At 44.7% G+C, this 22,577-nt stretch overlaps 1 protein-coding gene across 1 annotated transcript; it reads right to left on the reverse strand.

The window, feature by feature from the left end:
- Positions 1-600: 600 nt before the first annotated feature.
- LOC118576519 (carcinoembryonic antigen-related cell adhesion molecule 3-like) lies at positions 601-14,490 on the reverse strand. Its single transcript, XM_036176767.1, has 7 exons — positions 14,427-14,490; positions 12,735-13,091; positions 9,562-9,921; positions 6,224-6,577; positions 4,602-4,961; positions 1,861-2,202; positions 601-884 (listed from the first exon to the last, which is right to left on the reverse strand). The coding sequence occupies exons 1-7, from the start codon at positions 14,488-14,490 to the stop codon at positions 601-603; spliced, it is 2,121 nt and encodes a 706-aa protein (XP_036032660.1).
- Between the last annotated feature and the right edge of the window lie 8,087 nt (positions 14,491-22,577).

Here is a 22,577-nt window from a genome sequence, read left to right on the forward strand (position 1 = left end):
CTCAAGTTAGAAGCAGTCCAGGTCAGCCTTTGAAATGTCATGCTTTTTCACATGTGCACCTAAAATAAACTGTGAATTAAAACTGTTTAGTAACAAGTTATGTCTGTGGGGAGAAAGGACAGTCCCTTCTCCTGTCACTCTTCCTCACCTCACCTAAATGACTGTTGTCTAGGCAGCATAGTGTGAATGAGTTCTACATGGAATGTATTTGGATACAGGAGAGGATACATTTATTTTCATGCAAACACTGCAGCATGTTAACAGGGGACTCAGAGCATCCAGAAGTTTGGGGCCCCATGAAATTAATTTCTATGGATTCTGAGAATTGTCTATATATTTAATCTTAAACCCAAGCTCTAAACTCCTTTGCAATTCTGTTTACTATATTGATGTCTTCTTTTCCCTTTTGCAAACCAAGTGTCTCTTTATATCCTGACCTGTGCTTAGACACATGTTTATGCCAGGATTACAGTCATGAGTCACCAACCTGGCTGTACCTGAGTGGTAACTGATCATTTTCACAATAAAACTATTCTCCTTGTTGTACCCCATTGATAAAGAAATGCCCCTACTCTGCTATATAGTGTGAGAAGAGAGAGGTCACTCATTCATCACATCCAGATGGACCGGGGGACTGGTCTTTGAACTGGCTGGGTTGGAGACCTCACACTTATACTCTCCAGCATCCTCCAGCCTCACAGGATCTATGCTGAGTCGGCACTTTTTCGGTGACAAGGTCATCCTCTCTGTGAGCTGCAGACTCTGGTTGTTGAAGATCCACTGGGTGGAGATTCCAGTGTCAGCTGAGAGGCAGGTGAACACAACAGAGCTCCGCACTGTAACATTGGTGCTGGTGACTCGAATAAAGGGCTGTGTCACAGGCTCTGTGAAGTAAAAAAGGAAGGGAAATAACAATAGCCCTTCAGAGATCTCAACAAGCCCCTCTGTAGTCAGTAGACACTTAATAAAGCCTCTAGGGTGGAAACATTGGGGCTATGACATTAGACAGTCTTTTTGTACTTTGGATCTGCCATCCATGGCCTGTGTGACCCTGATTCAGCCTCTGGATTTCCTGGGTCTCTGTTTCCCTTCAATAGTGCACACAGTTCATGGTCATTGTATTGTGTCTAGGTTAAGCTTAGTTATGAGCAATGGCATAACATTGGGATGGGGGAGCTGCTCTCTTCAGCTATTTACCAGCAGCAGGGAATTCCCTAGGCCGGACCCCTGAGGACAAGGAGCTGCTTAGAGAACTGTCTCCTCTGTCCCTCTCCTTGGAAACCCTAACATTCTTGTGAAGTATTATAGGCCATTGTCAGAGCTGACATGTCCAGGCACTTGTACACTGACTAGGAGATGCCCAGATGACTAACCTAACTGTAGCTTCATGGCACTGCACAGCTGATGCCACACATTGTGGGTCTTGGAAAGTCAGTAAAGCCTTATTACCTGTCATCTGTAACAGGAAGTCAAACTCTGGCTCTGGAGAAAAACTCTCCTTGGTCATCTGGAGTTGAGTCTGAAACAGAGGTCTGGGACCCAGGACTTTCCATTGCTCATCTCACTATGATGAAACCACAGCTCTCCAAGATAGGCCAGACCAGACTCCCAAGGAGTCTTGCTCAAGACTGAAATTCTTGGGCTCAGTTACCCAGCACACATCCTCCTATGAAGCTGTAGTCAAGTGAGGAATTCTGTCAAGGTTACTTTGTCTACCTGATGTGTGTCCTGCACTAAGTACTCAAACCCCAATGTGGAGACACAATGTAGAGAGGAGGCAGTCAGTCCACATGGACAGTCCTGCATGTGTAAAAGGAAATCAACCCCAACAGAACTCAGAGGCCCCAAAGAATCACTTACTGTATATGTGGAGGTACACATGTGCTTCTTGAGTTTCAACCTGTGCATTTAAGGTTCGTAGGGTGTAGAATCCAGTGTCCTCCTGGGCAGCATGATGGAACAGCAGAGATCCATTGGGGTACACAGTCTCTCTACCACTGTGTGCCAGCCCCAGCATACTTTTATTACTGCTTATTACATTCTGTGCAATTTTGTGTTCGTTGTCAATTGGTATCCCTTTGAACCAGACAAAAAATTGAAGGTCCTCTGGGATATTATGAACAAGTAGGAGAGCATTTTCCCCTTCAACAACATTGTGTGGCATTAACTCAATAGTGAGCTGGACGGGAGGGCGCATGCAGGCTACAAGGGAGAATAGAAGAGAAGAGAGACAAATTCATCAATACTGAGAACTTGGTCTTTGGTGTACTGAGGAGCTTAGGTCTATCACTCAGCTGAGGTGGGTGGAAGTGTCTGACAATCCCAGAGCTGCCTTCCCTTACTTATTCCTCTACAGACCCCAGTCTTCACATTCTGAACTCTTTGATCACTTCCATCTCTGGCTGCCATCAACCCTTGACTTCATTTGAGATGGGCTCCCTGGTCCGTCTTCCAGTTCACTCGAGATGGAACCGTGTTTGGAAAAATTAGTTTGATATTTGTGGCAGACCCAAGACCTGGAAAGGCTCAGAAAAATGTGGGTGGATAGAAGAATGAATGTCCATGAATCTGCAAGTCCAGGTATTGATGAAATTCTCATGTGTGGAGCTACTGACACCACTTACAACTCCAGCTTACATTAACTTATGCATGTGTGGGGAGTCAGTGTGTGGGTCTAGGTGGGTGTGAGTGTGAGTGGTTGTGCAGGAGCAGGTGGATGACATCCTGTGTGTATGGGTGACTGCAGGTCACAGCACCTAGATGAAAGTCAGCTTACTACTTGAGGGAGACTTTCTCAACTTTCCACCTTAAAATATTCCACTTAGTCTGTGCACTCCCTCCCTACACAGCATGAGGCAATGTTCTCTTCACCTATGAGCAGAAGCCACTACCTGGGGCTGCAACCTTTGCAGAGAAGCACACAGTGAACCTCCATGGTGGCTACAGCCTGCTCTGCCCTCCTTCTGTGGTGAACAGTTTTGGTCCAGCACTTCCCCTAATCCCTACAGACTTCCTTCCTCTGAGTTCAGCCTCCTGACAGGCTGGATGTTGTCCAAGGCCATGCTCTGTCCGTTCAACTCTTAGTCCTGTCTGGTATCACAGTTAACTTCTCTCTCTATTTTTTTCAGTCTTCCAGATCATGCAATGAACAACAAGGTTGCCAATCATCTCTGTGCCCTAGGGCAACAACAATTCACACCAGGGCTCTCCTCTGCTGTGTTCTACCAACCTGTCCTTGATGACACAGAGTCCTAGCAGAGTGCCTAGTCTGCCCTGTGTTCTCAATGCTCTGAGAAGGTGGGATTTACTCCCCGCAGGAAGGTGACAGAGATATACGTGAGTACTCGAAAGGAACCATCTGAGTGATGCCTGGGAAAGGGTATAGACTCATTCTCAATGGAGTTCCAATCAGGGCGTATGGTCATGAACCCTAGTAGGAGACTAATGAAGATGTGGAGCAGGAGGTGATGTGAATTCTGCAGAGAGGGCAGTGGCTCCACCATCCTAGGGAGAATTCATAGGAACCTCCATCTTTCTGTGATGGCTGAGCAATTCCTTGGATTTCTCTGTGTCCTTCCTGGGATGCTGCTGACCTCTGACTATATGAAGTCCTCCAGGATGTGCCAGGAGGTGGTGAGGAGTGGTAACACAGGATCCTCTCCCAGGAATTATACTTAGAAACACCTGAAGGAACTAGTAGGTCTGGAAGACTGGCAGTGACCTCCAGGTCTGTAAGGGACATGGATGGAAGCTAGACAATAATTAAGCTCATGGTTCCAGAATACTTTTCTACATGTTGATTCTGTATCCTTCTATAGCCACCTAAGTGATAACTAGAGGAACTGCACAGATGTCCAGATCAGCACCTCTTACTATTTGCCTGCAGGAGAGAATTCCAGAGTTGGACCCCAGTGGACAACCATTTACAAGGAGGATTTGTGTCTTTTATTCCTCCCCTTGGGGACCTTGACTTTCCTGTGAGGTCTCATGATTTCATCAGGGCAGTTAGTTAATGGTCTGGCCACCTGACCAGGTATACTCTTCACATGTGGTCTCTGGTGAAGATAATCCAGGAGACCTAGCCTAGCCATAGCTCCCATAATAGTGTGCTAGCTGGTTCCACATCCCCATAAAGCCCTGTTCCCTGTCAACTCTAAAGGGAAGATAAGTTCAATAAGTGACAGAAGGCTTCCAAATGTCATCTGGAGTTTATCCAGGGACAGAGATTTGCAGCCAGGGCTTCCCAGAGCTCTGTGTGAGGATCCCATGGCTTCTTCAACTAGGGCCTGTCTGACCCTCACAGAATCGTTCAGGAATCATGTGCGTGGTGTGCGTTCCAAGAGTCTGCACTGAGGCTGACAACCTAGGGCTGAGTTTACCAAGCACAGGTATTCTACCCTGCAGGTAAAAACAGGTGAGGGCTTCTGATACATTTAAGTTTTTCTAACCTATGTGTGTCCTGCAGTAAGGATTCAAACCCCAGTGGGAGAACACAGTGCAGTGGGGTAGAAAGCAGGCACGTACAGCTCAGTCCTGACAGTCCAGTGTATGAAGTAGGATAAGCTATACCCAGCAGCTGGAGGCCATAGAGAATCACTTACGGTTCACATGGAGTTCCACATGTGTTTTTTCAGTTTTGAAATCTCTGTTTACAGTCTGTAGTGTGTAGAATCCTGCATCTTTCTCAGTGACATCCTGGAGGAGCAAGGATCCATTGGTATACACCATTGTTCTTCTACTGTGGGCAGGTCCCTGGGTGATGTAATTCATGGCTCTGCTGTATGCTGCAATTTTAAAATTCCGGATGCTATACTTTGATTTGTACCAGGAAAATGTATGCAGATCTTCTGGCAGATTATGAACAAGGAAGAGAACACTTTCACCTTTAGCAGCAACCCGTGGCACCTGTTCTATGGTGAGTTGGGGCGAAGTAACATCATTGCAGCAAGCAGAAAGGGAGGCTGAAACACAGGAAAAAAAAACAGTTATCACAAAGATCATTGTATTTGGTGGAAAGATGGCAACCATCATCCTAAGCAGGTGGATTCATCATTCACCCTAAAGATACAGGTGTGTGTGTTTCTAACCCACCTGGTGGATGTTATCAACGTGACTACTACTCCCTCAGTGGCCCAGAATATGTCATCTCCTCTACATGGAACTTTCTCCTTGGGTGTCTCCATGGCTGCCCCACACTGCCCTCAGTCAAGCACTGTGGACACTCTAGCACACTGAGGCTGAGATTATGCCTCCTCTGAACTTTTTCTCCACAGACCCCACATCTTCATTCTTGGCTTTTTTTTCAGAATTTCCTGTGTGGTTCAATCAATCCCTGACTTCATCTTCTAGATACCCTTGCTGCTCTGTCCTGAAGCCCACAAGTCTAGGAATGGGTTAGGGCCAAAAGTCTGATATTCTTGATGGCTCAAGTATTAGCAAAGACTTAGTTACTAAGATGGCTGGATTTATGTCAACTTCACACAAGCTATAGTTGATTTGAATTAGGGGGCTCAATTGAAAATGCTACCACCATATCAGTCTGGGGGCAAGCCTAGAATGCAATGTTTGTTTAGATGGTTGATGAGAGAGGGTCTAGCCCATGGTAAGCAGTTCTACTCCTATACTAAGGGTTCCAGGGTGCTATAAGAGACTTGGCTGAGCAAACAATCCAGAAAAATCTAATAGGCATGGCTCTTCCATGGTCTCTGCAAACAGTCATACATTTTATTTATGAAATTCATGTTTGGAGAAAATAAATATCCCAGTTTGACACATACAGCCAAGAAGCATTGATCTCATCTAGCTTTCCAAGGCATTAATAGTCTAGCTCTAGCAAAATGCACTCTATGATCACTAGTAGTTGAGCCTAGCACAGAGGAGTGTGGCCAGGTCTCCTGGTGCTCACTTCTCTGTTAACATACTATGGTTTCCTCAATGATCCCCTTACTGATGCCTACAGAGTCTTTCTAACTGAAATTTGCATTGAGATCCCCATGAGACTGAACATATTCTGATATCTTCGGCTAAGTTACATTTGTGCCAAGGACTTTCTTGATACAGGGGTGAGTCAGATGATGGAGTATGATCTACCAACATTTGTGCCATTGTGTGTTTCTACTAAGTGTTTAAACACCAACATGGAGATACTATGTAAAGGCCATAAAAGACTGTGCTGTGTGTCTAAACCCCACAGGACACTCAATAATCACAGAGAATCACTTACTGTCCAACTGGAGTTGAATATGCGCTGTTTCAGGTTCTACATCTGTGGTCAGAGTCTGTAGGGTGTACCATCCGGCATTTTTCCAGGTGGCACTATGGAGCAGCAGGGATCCATTGCTGTACACTATCTCTCTGCCACTGTGTGCAGGACCCAGCACACTTGAATTTGTGACTATTATATATCTGGCAACCTCATATTTCTTGGACACAATAACTCCTTTGTACCAGTAAAAAGATCGAAGATTCTCTGGGAGATTGTGAGCCACTAGAAGAACACTTCCACCTTCAGCAATGTTAGGTGGAACTGATTCAATAGTGAGTTTGGCAGAGGTGGGATGGTATCCACAATGCAAGGCTAGAAGAGAAGTAAGATGCATTAGTAGTAGAACGTTTGTATTTGCCTGAGTTTTGGCCCTGTGTCCTGAGAAAATGCATCCATTACTCAGCCTAGGTGTGTGAGTGTCTCCCTGGCCTACTGGGTGAAGGTCAGCACATGACCTCTATGCATTCAGTGTCCCTGCACATGTCATTTTCTCTGTATGGCACTATCTGCTCTGTTGTCAACAGGGCCCTGAATCTCTGCCCTCAGACCCCTGCTGAAATTCACTGTAGATTGCTGTTGGGGCGATGATGTGCTGGCTTGCTTCCCTATAGACCTTGATGACTGACTCTCTGGCTTTCTGTTGTTTATGTGCTTTTCTCTTACGTGACACCTGTGGAGAATGAATGAATGAATGAATGAATGAATGAATTAACATTAGAATGAACAACCAATATTCCAAGGTCCAGCATGTATTGGGTTTTATTTATGAAACCTCAGCTTTGTAGCCAAATGATATCCCAGTTTTATTTAATTTTCTACATCTATTTCCATTTCATGTGTGTGTGATGCCCTGCCTGTGTGTGTGAATGCACGTAGGTGTAAGTACAGGTGCATTCCTACATATATGTCTATATGGCTGGGTGCATGCCACAGTACTTATATGTGGGGCAGAGAATAGGTTTGAGGAGTAAGACCATACTCTCCTTCCACCACATGGGGACTGAGGATTAAAGGCAGGTCATTGGGCCTGGTACAGTTTGGCTTCACTCACTGAAATACCTCACTGACCCACCCAGGTCAGATTCTTTTCTGTGTCACCCTGTCATAGTTGGGAACATCAGTCTTCAGAATACAGTAGCCAATGAGATTATCATTGAACAGAGAACAATCTGGCTTTCATCCCTACACCTTACCATTTCCTGTTCACTGAGAACTTCCTGCTGCTGAACCTCTGTGCATCTCAGTGTCACCTTCACTAAGCAGGAAAGAAGACACCTTGATTCTCCTTCAGATTCTTGTCCTCCTTGCAGACTCCAGGCAGGATCTGAGCTCCCCACTCCCACACACTGTCAGAGAATTCTCTCTTCACTTATGAGATGAGCCCTTGTCCTTACTGCCCCTTTAACAAGGTAGGTATTTTGATCCCTTGGAACAAGGGTGTCTCCAAGGGATCCAGAACTGCTACTACACTCCACTGTCCTAGGGTCACTTCTCAAGAATCAACTCCACTGTCCCAGAGTCACATATGCTGTCCTGGAGACAGCACCACTGTCCTGCCTCGCCCTGAGCTCAGAATCCCCTCCCAGAGTCACCTGGGATGTAGGTGGGTCTTTGTACAAGGTACTGCTGTCTCCTCATGACCTTGGCATTGCTTGGTGATTCTATTCCCTAATCTCTTTATGTTTCAGTCCTCAGACAACACAGTGAGCAACAGGCCAATAATTATCCCTGTACCCCAAGATCTAATAGCTCGCCCCAGGGCTGACCTCTTTTGTGTCCTGGCCTTGGCTCTATTGTAACAAAGAGGGTAACTCTGTCCTTCCTATGCATTTTTTGTGACACAGAAACTCCTCTGTCAGTCCACTTTTCCTCATGTCTTCAATGCTCTGGGGAGGTGGAATTAGCACTCAGCCAGAAGGTTATGGATGTCTGTGAGGACTGGAAAGGGACCATCTGAGTGATGCCATGGGAGGGAACTCATCACTTTCACTAGTGTCATCCTTTGGTCCTCTCATCCGGAACAGATATCCAGGAAGAATTATACCAGGAAATCCATGTCCTGTGTGTGGATAAGGTCACCTATGTCTTGGACAGCTGTTGACTCACCCTGCTGTGGAGGGTGTCAAAAAGAAACATGAATCCCAGCCTTCTTTTGTTGGCTGAGATATAGCTCAGGTCTGCCCATATCCACTCAGAAAATTTAGGGAAGTCTCTATCCTTTGCTTGATAGTTCCCTTGTGGTTAGCCTCTGTTTCCCTAAGGAAGATGCTAGAAGGAATGAGGCTGAACATGATCCCCTATCATAGTACTGTTCTCAGACAGAGAAAGCACCATAGGTCAGAATGGCCTTGTGGGAGGGACCTTAGGTCTGTAGTGACAGAAATGGAAATCACTCAAGTTTCTTTCATCTTCTCCAGGAAAGCAGCATCTTAGAGTTTGACTGTGAGCTAATATCACTTGTGGAGATTGATAGGATGACTGGAGCTCATGTCTGGGAACTGTCAAGACCAGCAAAACCTGTTACTATTTGGTTGCCTGAGGGAATTACCTGGATTGAACCCCAGAGGACAAGCACTTGCCAGGTGGATCTGTGTCCTCTCTTCTTCACCTTGGGGACCCTGACCTTCCTGTGAAATCTCATGAGTCAATGAGGACAGTTGACCACTGGCCTGGGCACATGTCCTGCTCTGCTCTCCATACTGAGTCTCAGAAGGAGGTATCCAGGTGACCTATCTTGAATGTGGCTCTCATGACAATGAACTGATTGTTTTCAAATGTTATAAGATGTGGATATCCAAAAAATAATATTACCTGTCAGCTTCATAAGGAAGTAAGTGTCCAAACCTGGTACATGAGGAAGTAAATGTCCCCAGGATCACTTGTAGTCAATCCTCAGATAGAAGCCTGGAACATGGGCTTCCTGGTGCTCATCTCTCTAAGAGAATGGCAAGATCTGCCTGATGCCAACATGGTCTTCTTCTAAATCATGTTCATGGTGAGAACCACAAAAGACAAGACTGAGTCTAATGTTCCTTGTACAGACTTACCATTTCCCATCACACACACACACACACACACACACACACACACACACACACACACACACACCTTTCTGAGGATGGAGTCAAGGTGAGAATCTGATCTATGGCCATTTGTCTCTAGTATGTGTGTCCTGCACTAAGTGCTAAACACCAAAATGGAGACACAGTTCAGAGTGGATGTATGCACAGGCCAAGAAAGAGAGTCCTGTAAGTCCATACACAACCCAGTACTGAATGATCGTAAGAATCACTTACTGTCCAAGTGGAGTTGCACATGAGCTATTTCAGCTGTCAGATCTGTGGTCAGAGTTAATAGGGTGTAGAATCCAGCATCCTTCCAGGTGACATTGTGGAGAACCAAGGATCCATTGCTGTACACTGTCTCTCGACCACTGTGTGCAGGGCCTGGCACACTTGAATTCTTGGCTATTATGTGTTGGCCAACCTCATGGTTCTTGAACACAATAATTCCTTTATACCAGAAAAGGGCTTGAAGATTCTCTGGGAGATTGTGAACCACAAGGAGAACACTTGCCCCTACTCCAACACTGGGTGGCACTGATTCAATAGTGGGCTGGGCAGAGGTGAGAGGGTGCCCACAGTTTAAAAGAGAGGCTGGAAGGGAAGATAGATATTGATCAATAGTTGGATCTTTGTATTTGGCTTAGATGAGGCCCTGTGTCCTGAGCAGGTGTGTCCATAGCTTAGCTTGGGTGTGTGGGTGGGTGACTTCTTGTCATTTATTGACTTCCTTGTCTTCAGTGTTCCTGCACATATCATTTCCTCTGAATGGTGCTCTCTGCTTAAGCGTCAACACAGCACCAGCTTAAAACCTCAAACCACTGCTCACCTACAGTGTAGATTGGTGCTGGGAATATGTCTCCCTGACCTCTTCTCTACACGCATAGACACCTGACTCTCTGACTTTCTGTTGTTTATGTTCTTTCCTCTTATAGTTCCAGTCAACACTGGACTTCACCTTCTAGCTTTCTCTACTTCCAGTCCACTAGGACTAGTGAATATTGAGAACCTGGATTCATCTTACGTTTTTGAAAGAAATGGTGTCTAGTAAAACTCGGGTACTTGTGGAGAATGAATGAATGAATGAATGAATGAATGAATGAATGAATGGTATCCTAGTACCCTGTATGCCCAAGGATATCTAAGAAATTCATAGATTTGGGAATACAGAGTGGAATGTTTCCATTTGCTTTGATTTTTTACACTCATTTGTATTTGTCTGTGAATTTGTGTTCAAGGTCATGACTCAGGATGTGGGAGTGAGTGCAGGATACAGTACCTAGGTGAACACCAGAGGACTGTGTTCATTAGTCTCAGCATGTCAGACATTGAGGCAACTGCTTGTATATACTGAGTCATGTCACTCATCAATACAAGCTTGGTTACCTTACTTTAGGATGCCAAGGTGAGGATATCAGTCTTCACAATACTGTGGTCATGCTGACTAAGTTTCAGTAAGAACCATTCCACACTTTCTTACTTTTTCAGATTCACCAAAAATAATAAGTTTCCTGCTGCTGAGCCTCCACCTAACCTCTGTCTTCTCCCTTAAAACACTGAGACTCCTTTCAGGTCCTTGTCCCCTTAGGAGACTCCAGAGAGTAGGTAAGACCTCTTTTCTCACAGGCTGTCAACTCATGGTCTCCTGTGATAAGGAGCTCCTGAGAGTCCGTGACTCTTTGCAGAGGGAAAGAAAGGTGCGTCCCGAGGCTCTATGGCCTGATAGATCCGTGTTCTGTGGCACATCTGCTCCCAGGCTCTGCTACCCTTCCCTCATGTGAACTGAGCCTTCTCCCAGGATGGAGCATCTCACAGAGTTCCATGGGCTGTGGGGTTCTCTGTTCAAAATCCTGCTCTGTCCCCTTACTGTCAGTGCTGTCCCATGTCCCTCTCCACTTCTCTCTCTATGTCTCAGTCCTCCAGACCACACAGTGATCAGAAGGGCAGATGAGCATCTCTGTGCCCGGAGAGAACAGCAGCTCACCCTGGGGCTGCCCTCTGATGTGTCCTGGCCTTGGACTGTCAGCACCAAAGAGGGAGCCTCTGCACTCCACATACAACAGAGAAACCCAGCTGGGCACCCAGCCTGCCCTGTGTGCTTGGTTCTCTGAAAAGAAGGAATATCCTCTTAGCAGGAAGGTGACAGAGGTTTCTGTGAGGCCTCAAGGGACCAGCTGAGTGAGGCAGGAAGCATGGACAGATCCATTCTCACTGCAGTTATCAGTCAGTGTTCTGACCCAGTACAAAGGCCCAAGAGAAGATGTGTCAGTAGCCTCACATCCTATGTATGTGTGAGGAGGTGGCCTGGGTCCTATAAAGAAGGCTCTATACTCCATCATCCCATGCAGGGTTTCCTGATGATGCTCCCATTTCTGTTTCCTGAGCTATATGTTGAGCCCACATGCTCCCTGGCCTCTAAGATGCCTTGGACCTCTGTCTAGGTGATTCTCCTTGGCTAGCCTATCTTTCTTGAAGGAAATACATAAGGTATGGTACTCAACATGATCCCCTGGCACTGCAGAGGATGCAGAAAGCAATGAGTATGTCTGCGAAGTCTGTGGCACTGACCTTCGGTCTGTAGGGAGAGGGGTGGGAGCCAGGATACAAAGTAAGTTCCATTTTAGGAAAATACCTTTCAGAGTGTTGATTGTGTCTCCTGATTCTCCCCCTGGTGATCATCAGCTCACATTTGGGGAGCTGTCCAGATCAGAAGAGCCTGAAGACATTTGCCTAAAGGAAAGAATTCCCTGAGCTGAACCACAGAAGATAAGCACTTCTCAGGGTGACATTTGTCCTCTGTCCCACTCCTTCATGACCCTGACCTTCTTGTGAAGTCTTATAAACCTATCAGGACAGTTAATGGCCTGACAGCTGTCCAGCTATGCTCTCCTTTTGAGTCTCCGGAGATGTCCACGGGTTCTATCCTAACCATCGCTCTCATGACAGTGCACTGGCTGGTTTCACATGGCACAAGACTTTGATCATGGGAAGTCAAAATCCAAACTTTGAAAAATGCTTCTCATGGACACCTGGAGCTGAGTCAGAAGTCTGGAGCCAGGGCATCCTGGAGCTCACCTCTCCCTGAGGATCCAATATTTTCCTCAAATCAGGCGCAATGTTGATTGCTGAATGGTCTGTCTCATGGACACATTCCTGGTAAGAATACCAAGAGTCTGGACAGAGGATGATATCCTAGGCTGACTTACCCACCATGTATCCACCTATGTGCAAGGAATCTGATCTATTGCAGTTGTTCTACACCATGTGCTTCCTGCACTAAATGCTCAAACCCCAATATGGGAACACAGCACAGAGAGGAGATATGCACATGCCAGGCCTGACACTTCCATGTGTGTCCAGTATTATGAACCCCACCCAGCATGGAGAATTCATAAAGAACTACTTACTGTACACGTGAAGGTATATGTATGTTGTTGATAACATTCTTGCTTTATTATTGTTTCGAAGAATATAGACTCCTGAGTCACTCTGGGTGACATTTTGAATCAACAGGGATCCGTTGGGGTATACTATCTCTCTACCACTGTGTGCATTCCCCAGAAACTCCTTACTGTAGATAGTATCATAGCTTGCAATTGTATACTTCATATTTGTCTCATCTTTAAACCAGGATAAGCCAAACCACTTCTCTGGCAGATTACGGACGAGGAAAATGACGTTTTCTCCTTCAACCACTTGAGGAGGCACTAACTCAATCGTGACTTGGGCAGTGGTGGTCAGGTACCAAGAGGTTAAAAAGGAGGCTAAAAGAGAAAAAGCATTGAGCAGGTGTGATCATGACTCAGCTTAGGCATCTGGCTGGTTGTGTGCCCACCCTCCTTGCTGGAGATGAACTATATGACCTCCATTTCCTCAGAGCCTCTGACTGTGTCCTTTCCTCTTTGAGGAATAACCTTCTCACTTCTTTGCCTGGCTCCTTGCCTCAGTATCAACATATCTCTCCTCACATAAAGAGTATTTGGTCTGTCCTCCTCCTCTAGGGGGTCCTCATGTTCTGACTTTTTCCTCTGTTTTCTTTGTGTTGTCAGTCAACTCCTGATATCTGCCTCTGGATACACTGACTTCGAGTCTGATAGATCCAGGGCTTTGTAAGGACAAGGATTGGTGTGACCTTTTGGGAAGATTCAGTTCCTAAAAAAGTCTCAAACATCAATGAAGAAAGGAAAAAGATGAAAGAAGCTGGGAGGTGGTGATGCAGGCAGTTCTCTGAGAATGAGGCCAGCCTTGTCAACACAGTGAGTTCTAGGACAGTCAGGAATATACAGAGAAACCCTGTGTTGGGGTGGGTGGGTAAGAAAAGAAAAAAAAGGAAGGAAGGAAAAGCAGAAGGAGAGAAGAAGGAAGGAGGAAGAAAGAGAAGGAAGAAAGGAAGGAGGAGCAAAGGAGGAAAGGATAGAAGGAGAGGAAGAAAAGGAAGGAAGGAAGGAAAGGTGTGTCCATGGGTTTGTTTACATAGTTCCCATTTGTAGCTAAGAACAATAATTATACTAAAGAATGATTTAAATTTTTCCCCATTTCCATTGGGGTACACTGTCTCTCTACCACTGTGTGCATCTCCCAGAAACTCCTTAATGTAGATTGTATCATAGCTTGCAATTGTATACTTCATATTCTAAAGCCACATGTCTCAGTGTGCATATGAGCAGGTCCGTGCCACAGCAGCTGAGTGGAGGGCAGAAAAGAGGCTGCAGGAGCCTGTTCTCTCCATCTACCCTGTGAGAGCTGAGTTGTGAATACAGGTTGTCAAGTCTCCACACACTGAACCATCTCCCTGGCCCACCCCTGTTGATTTATATTTGGAGTGACCCTGCCATGACTGGGCACATCAGCCTTCAGAACATGGCTGCCAATGGGACTCTCTTTGAATGAGGGAGTGGTTGGGGCTTTTATCTTGCCCTCATCATTTCCTGTCCACTGAGAGCTTCAGGCTGCTGAGCCTCTGTCCCTCATTATATCTTCTGCCCTGTGACTGCAAACAGAAACCTCGAGTCTTCTCTGAGGAACCTGTCCCTTTAGGAGACTCCAGCCTTTCTCTGAATTCCCCACCAAGCCCACAGTCAGAGAGGGGGTACCCTTACCTATGAACAGTAGCTCCTGCCAGGGGGTGCAGCCCCTGCAGGGAATCATAGAGCACTTCGCCATCTCTTTTCTCGCTGTGCTGTCCTCCCTCTGAGGAGAAGAGCTTCAGCTACTACACAAGCCCTAGACTCTGCTGTACTTCCTCCTCCTGAGATGAGCACTCTCCCAGGCTGGAGCACTTCCCAGAATCCAATGGGCTGTTGATTGTTGGGTCTGCATCCAAGGCACTGCTCCATCCCTTTCCACTCTCAGTGCTGCCCCCATCCTTCTCAACTTCTCTCTCTTTATGTTTCACCTCCAAGCAACACATTGAGCAACAAGGCTGATAAGTATCCCCATGCCCTCAGAGAACAATCACTCATCTCAGGCCTGACACCTGCTCTGTCCTGGCCTTGATGTCTGTCAGCATGCAAGAAGGAGCCTCCATCCTGCCTATGTGTCTTTGTAACACAGAGACCCAGCTGAGCATCCAGTCTGCCCTGTGTCCTCAGTTCTCTGAGAAGGTTAGATTTACTCCCCGATGGAAGAGGACAGTCTCTGAGGACTGCAAAGGGACAAGCTGAGTGGTGACAAGGGATGAAAATCAATCCTGTATCACTAATGTCAGCAGTCAATTTCCTGATCCAGGAGAGTGGGCCAGGAACTATTGTGTGAGGAGTTTCATGTCCTCAGTGTTGGGGTAGAGGTGTCCTATGTGTTCTTGAAAAGACTGGGCTTAATTTTTTTATGAAGGGCTTCAATGTAACCTTCAGCATTATGTGTTGGATGAGTTGTGTATTAGGTAAGCCCATGTCCTACCTGATCTTCCTGGGTCACCTTTGATCTTAGCTTAGGTGAATCCCTGGTGGAAATCCAGTTTTCTTCTATGAGACATGCCATGATGGAGGGGACTTTCAGGTTCATCATGCATAAAGATGTTCTCAGACACATGAAGCAGCCAATAGGTCAGAGCAAGATCTAGGAACAGGCATGAGAATGACTTTTCTAGGCAAGGTCATGGCTCAGGGAAACAATTTTGATTGTTGAATGTGTATCCTGATATATCGCCTCCTGGAGATCACTGTGAGAACTGCAATCTCATGTGTAGGTCTACACCAGGCCGGGTCAACAAGTCAACTGTGACCTGCTCTGGTACCCTGGGAAAAGGTGGGATGTGGGACCTATCATCCTGTTTACTGTGCTCTCCAAAACTCCTTATCCCATTTAGTGTAGAGTGGGTCTAAGCAAGGTTTCATATTTTTCCTGGGAAAGCCACGACAAAAGTTGAAATAGTGCACATCCAGAAGTTAGGCATCCTTATCAGAAAATTTCAGAGGAAAGTCCTAGAAAATTTCTCTCAAAGGACAGGACACCAATGTAGGGTTGCACACACACTTTCTGGTCCATCACTGGTGTCTAAATCAAGCTCTTTGCCCACAAGGAGTTGAAGGGTCTGTTCTTTAGTACAAAGAACACTGATTCAAATTGACATGTCATCTGCTCTTCCCCATGTCCTGTTCTATTTCATTCTCTTGCTGGAATAAAGCAATAACAGTTTAAGAGAAAGTAAATAATCCATTTTCTTTCTGGTTTGGGACAGAGTGTAGCACTGAAGGAAGTCAAGCCAGAGAACATGCTGCTTGATGCTCACTATCTGGTCCATGCTTAATTAGCTTTCTTATAAAACTAAAAGGCCATATGCCTAGGGATGAGGCTGCCAACAGTGGCATGGGACCTCCTGAATCAACTAGGACAATCCCTCACAAATGTGTCTACAGCCCAACCTGATAAAGACACTCAGCTGAGAGTCTTCGCCCCCCCCCCCAGGTGACTTTGGCCTGTGTCATGGTGATAGTGCTAACTAGGAAAATGTTTCAAACTTCTAAGTCCTCCTCTTACACAGAGATATTCCACAGGAAGTTTTTCATTCTCCAAGGGGGTGTCTCTCCTTGTTTGCTATGGTCATCACATGTGCTGGTTTCACTGCCCTTCACATTTGGACCCGCAGAGCCAGGACACAGCTCAAAGACATTCGAACTGAATTTCACTTTTGCCACTTCTCAGATCCTGAGCCTAGGGATGCTATTATGTCCACCACAGTCATTGTGAAGAGTTAATGAATCAGCATCATCAAAACATAAGTTTCACCCTGACTTAGGACAGGCCTCCTAGGCACATTCATCACCTGCTTCTTCTGAATCTATTGGAATCAGAGTAGAAGCCACTCACCAGCTGAGACAAGACAGGGTTTAGAAGCATATAACATAAAGAAACATGAGCTTGGTTCAAAGCTCTGGGTGTTCCTTCTGGGCCATGGAGATCATGAAAACAAATGATGGAGACAGGAAGGCATGGATTAGTGATCTAAATATACTTGACCCTTTCTATAGGATCAAGACCCCCTCATATTCCAGACCAATCCTGGGTCACTTGGGAAAAAAAATCAGAGATATAAGGAGAGGAGGAAGAGATGGAGCTGGAATATCATGATATGAAAGAATTGCAATTTGTTTGTACTCATAGACACAGACTTGGAATTGACCTCTGTATCTATCCATAAAATTAAGACTTCACCCAACAGATCCTTGATGACATTTCATGGATCTGTTGACCAAGACCTGTACTTTTCTTCACTGTGGCCCTATTAAGGCCAATGGCAGAGATCTTGACATGGAACATATAGAATCCATTAGTATGGATAGTGATGTTGGGGATAAAAAGCTCTAGAGATGACTATGGCTTCCCAATGATGGGTCAACAGTACTGCTCAGGTGGGTGAGAGAATGAATGGCAGGAGATACTGAGATTTGACCTTAGATGGAAATTAATACCTGAGAGGAATGTGATTGGAACATCCAGATCAGCAGGAGCAAGTACTATAAAACCACAGATGATGTTAGAAGAAAGAAAGGCAATCCTGATCTGTAGAAAGCAATAGTATCTCTTTGAGTTGTGATATAGCCTCAGTTGTGGAGGTCCTACCCAGGCCTGGGGTGCAGATTAGCAGAAGAGGACTCGTGTAGAATGTGCAAACCCTGATCCATCTCTAGCACAACACAGAAACATCCACACTGTACACTCATGTGTGTGGTGGTATTGTGTTCCCGACAATATCGTGCACCCTAATACATTTATCTGGGGTCAGAGAACAGACAGCCACTAGAACAGAGCCAGAAATGGTGGCTAGAAAATGGGTCAGAGCAAGCCATAGCAGAAGTTGAAGTTTTGCACTCAGTGGTTCCTGTGTTAGTTGTAACACTGAGTGAGAATCCTTTTGCCCCTTCAGAGATTCAGCCTGTCACCTTCTGAGAGGTTTTGATCATTTCTGTTCCACAGGTAGGTTGTATTCTGACTCTCAGTTTCATGCTTTAAGGCTACCATCCTCACCCTCCAAGGGGTTAAAATTGTTAACTGTGATGTTAGCCTTGGGTAGCAGTGCTGTGCAGACAACAGGGAGGTGATGCCCCCTGTGGGACCTCTGATCCTTGAAAAGGCCCCTTCAAACTGTTGGTCTCTCTAAACCTCACCCCAAATCCATTCCCATCCAGACAATGACTCCCAGGCAGAAAGGGGAGGACCTGAGTGCTCAGAGATTGTGGGCCTCCTGTACTTGGGGGAAAAACAGTCTGCCATGTGTGAGCTGAGCTGCAGATCTTGATGGTACAAACCTAGGACCTGGAATTGGACACCCAATTTCTTTCCTGGTCTTCACTGACCCATTGCCTTCAGGAACCACAGAGTGTTTTGTCCTTCCCTTGCACTAATCTCTGCTGCTCAGCCTGGGCCAGTGCCTTCAAAGGCTTTGCTGTTAAATGCTGTTCTAAAGATAGGACATAATAACATTCCCATTGAGCTTCCATGAGAAGCACCCACAGCCTGTCCTCAGGACTAGATGTGTGTACAGAAACCTCACACATGAGAACAGGAGCAAGCCTGATATTCAGCTAACTACACATCCTGGACCATAACATGTTTGATCATTACTGACATGAGGTACAGGGCCCACAAAGGCAAAGGATGAGTCTCAGAATGATCTAGAAGTATGACAAGTATGGAGTCAGGGAAGCTTCAAAAAAACCATTTGTCTTGGCTTATAATGCCCTGTCTCCCACAGGAGAGTACCATGCAGATATATTTCCTTATACAAAGGTTGTAGTTGGAGAGCCCCCGTGGTCCCATAACCCATGTATAAAATAATCATATGGACAATTATATTATTTAAACTGCTTGGCCATTAGCTCAGGCCTACGATTGTCTAGCTCTTACTCTTATATTTATCCCATTTCTATTAATCTATACTTTGCCACATGGCTCGTGGCTTACCAGTACCTTACATCTTGTCATGGCCGTGGCTGGCAGTCTATCTCCTCAGCCTTCCTGTTCCCAGCCTTCTCCTCTTCCTTGTCCTGCCTACCTTATCCTTCCTGCCTGGCTACTGGCCAAACAGTACTGTATTTATTTTAACCAATCAGAGCAACACATTTGACATACAGAACATCCCACAGCACTTCCCCTTTTCTTTTTTTAAAAAAGCAAGGTTTTAACTTTTATATAGTAAAATTTCAGAAAATAAAACAATTATCAAGCAAGAATTACAGTTACAATATTAAAGTAGATATTCTATCTTATATTTGTGAGTCTATAGTTTTATATCTAACTTATCTTTTATCATAACTGAGGAAATTATAACTATCTAGTCTTCAACCACATCAACGACCTCAGAAGGATATAATATTACCTGAGAACCAGGAGAAGGATGCAAGCAACTTTGGGGAGTCTTTCAGGGTAGACAGAGACAGCTGGCAACCTGGACAGTCACCTAATGTTCCTTTGTAAAGTTGGGGCATTTGTCTTTAGCCCACAGGGCTAGAGTCTCTCAGTCATTTCTCTCAGTGTCCTGTAGAATGTCTGGCAGTTTCTTCTGTGAAGCAGGAACCTGAAGGACCATTTTGTCAAGCAAAGTTTAGTGGTCACCTTTCTATGGGTCCTGCATGTCCAGTCGATCAAGCAGTCCAGGCAAGGACAGTTTCTTGCCCAATGGCTATTTTTGCCAAGGTGAAGATAAGATCTGAATTGTCTTTAATGCCCATCCTCCTCTCTGAAGTAAATCAGTGTTGCCAGGAGCAGACATGCCTCATGTTCAGAAAGTCTAAATTTTAAAAATATTTTAAATGCCATATTCTGTAGGTCTTTGAAGTATTTGAAGATTACCTATCTATCTGAAATATCTCTGTGTATATCTAGAAGACTTAACTAACATGGCTACGAGTATGATTATCATAGATGACTAATTATTAATCTATTTTTAATTATCCATTACCATTTTAACTGAGCTATACAAACATAATACCTTAAACAAGAGTAGAAATATACACAGTATAACAAAATTAACTTTAAGTTTGTATCAATAGACTAAAATCTATACCGATGTAAAACATTTTAAATAAGTTGTTGTTCTTTAGAAGTAAGTTCCTTAATCTACCCTTTCATATTATTGTATCTATATCATATCCCCTTTTCTTCTTTAGAAAGAGATCACATTTATAATCAACCTGATTTAAATAAAAATATTGGTTTTTCTCTGTCCCACACCAGAGGGCTCTTCTGATTTAGGACACAAGAATCTCTTAGCCTTTTATTTTAACAATATGCCTGGGTTTAGAGAAGGAGTGAGCCAATTCCATCTCCAAAGCCAGCTGGGAATTTGGGCGTAGTTTCTCTTACTACTTCCTGCTGGAGGGGGCGCTGTATCTTATGGGGACACAGAAAATTTTAGGATTATGGAGTAGTCTGTGAGGGTAAACCTCTGAGCCAGTTGCCTTGAAACCATTCTGGACGTTGGATCATCTGGGCCATGGTGTCATCAGAGACCTTTCAGGTGGTCTTGGCTGATCAAACCTGATGTATCTTAATCTGGAACAAATCTGTAGCCTCTGGCTTTCTGTGGAAACAAAAGCAGAAACTCTTTTCCAAAGCAACTTATCCTTATATCCAAATTTTGAAGTCAAGGTACCTTTAAAATTTACATATTTGTTTAACTCAACAGCTTTTATGATCAAATCTTTTTCTGTAGTTAAAAATCCCAAAGACAACACAAAACAGATTCTCTGTGTAATACCCATCTTTGTAAGACTGAAACTCCACTGTGGCTGCTGGCTCTGCCCACCTCAGCTTCCCAAAGCGGCAGTGGTACAGTTTACCTCCAGCTCTGGGTCTGGAGCCATGTGTACCATCAACTATCAGAAGTAGTTCTATCAAAGTAGTACATAGCCCAGAAACCTTTTTTTTTTTTTTTAAGCAGCAAAGGCTAAATCCACCATGCAGCAAAGTGCCACTTGTAGATTCCTCATTCCCACCACACCGCAGGTCAGACGCACATGCCAGGAACCTTCCATAGTAGCTCAAACCAGCAGGCTGCCTCTAACTTGAGAGAGACAGCTAGGAAGCTGTTTTTAGCTCTTTTTTAGAATCTTTTTTGTAAGGTTTTAGGTGAAAACTCTTGCCAACACATTGGGTGCCATTTGTAGTTGGAGAGCTTCTCTCCAGGTGCCACCAAGCCCCCACGGTCCCATAACCCATGTATAAAATAATCATACGGACACTTATATTATTTCAACTGCTTGCACTATACATTCCTACCTCTGTTAAAGATATTTTGTGTATTGCCATGATTTAAAGTCATTGTCCTTTTATTGTACATTTGCTTACTGACTGTTTGCCTTATTTATATGAAGCCTTAGTCCTTAGGTTGTTTAGGTAGATAAGACATAGATTTATTGTCACCTATGCTTGTCATCTCTATAATTATGTTAGTTAGGTTATCCAGATTTATAAATACATAGGTCAGATGGACAGTTAATCTTCAAACACTTTATGAACCTAGAGAATATGGCATTTAAATAATTTAGAATTCTGTTGACGTGAGACACAATTGCTCCTGGCAGCACCAATTTGATCCCAAGAGAATGTCGGGATTCTAAGACATTTTCATTTGGAAGTTTGTCTTCTTGGCATGAAATGGCCTACTGGGCAAAGAACTGCCCTTACCTCAACTGCTGACAGTACAAACGCTGTCCTTTCTGGACAAGTGGGACACAAGGAAAGCGACCACTATACTTTGCCAAGACAGGGTAAAATGGTCTTTCAGAATTCCTGCTTCTGAAAATGGTCTGTCAGATACTCTAGGCCTGTAGCCAATTTGAATGTACCAACGATGCTGAGGAGCATTAGGTGACTGTCCAGGCTACCAGCTGTTTCTGTCTACTCTTGCAAGACTCCCGAAAGTTGCTTGCATCTTTCTCCCATTTCTCAGGTATTATTATATTCCTTCTCAGGTCTTTGATGAGGTTGAAGACTAGAAGTTATAGTTACAACTTAGTATTTATACATATATAATATCTTAGATAGAATATATTAAGTATTAGACTCAGGTTCTTTAGGATAGGACACCTTTTGGAATGATCTTTGTAACATGCCACCTACCCATGCTCTAGACTTCCCTGGATTTTAGTATTTTTTTGCTTGATATTGTTTACATTGATTGTAGTTCCATCTTATCAAGGTCATTATCCCTCATTACTCCTGGACAATATTTGATAACCATTTCTTTGTATATAGTCTTGTATTGGGTTAGAACCTTCTTATTTAGACAAAAGGGGGAGATGTAGTGGGTAGCCATCCCAGCCTTGGCCTGGAAGTTCCAACCCCCATTGAGGCTTTGCTAATGGCCACGCCCACAAGGTGGGGTTGAGGGAGGAAGCTGAAGATCCAGAATTGAGAGGAGAGGTGTCGCTTGCTTCTGGAACCCTGGATGCTGGAGGTAGACTGAGCAGAGTTCTCCAGAGAACACTGCCAGACTGCGCCATACCTTTGCCAGACCCTACAACCTATCCCTTCATTTGTAAGTTACCCCACAAAATAAACCTCCCTTTTAATTATGTGGAGTGACCTAAATAATTTCACCAACAAAAGGTAGCTGTTTTATTTCTCTAAATTTCTTATGAGTATGTTATTTTGGTTTTGTGTATAGCTGTACACCATGAGTATGCCTGGGGCCCACATAAGCCAGAACAGAGCATTGGATTCCCATGGAACTGGAATTACAGATGGTTATGAATTACTGTGTGTGTGATAGGAACTAAACTTGGGTCCTCTACAAAAGCATCCATGCT

The sequence above is a fragment of the Onychomys torridus genome, unplaced genomic scaffold (genome assembly GCF_903995425.1).
Source record: "Onychomys torridus unplaced genomic scaffold, mOncTor1.1, whole genome shotgun sequence".
NCBI classification, from domain to species: Eukaryota; Metazoa; Chordata; class Mammalia; order Rodentia; family Cricetidae; genus Onychomys; species Onychomys torridus.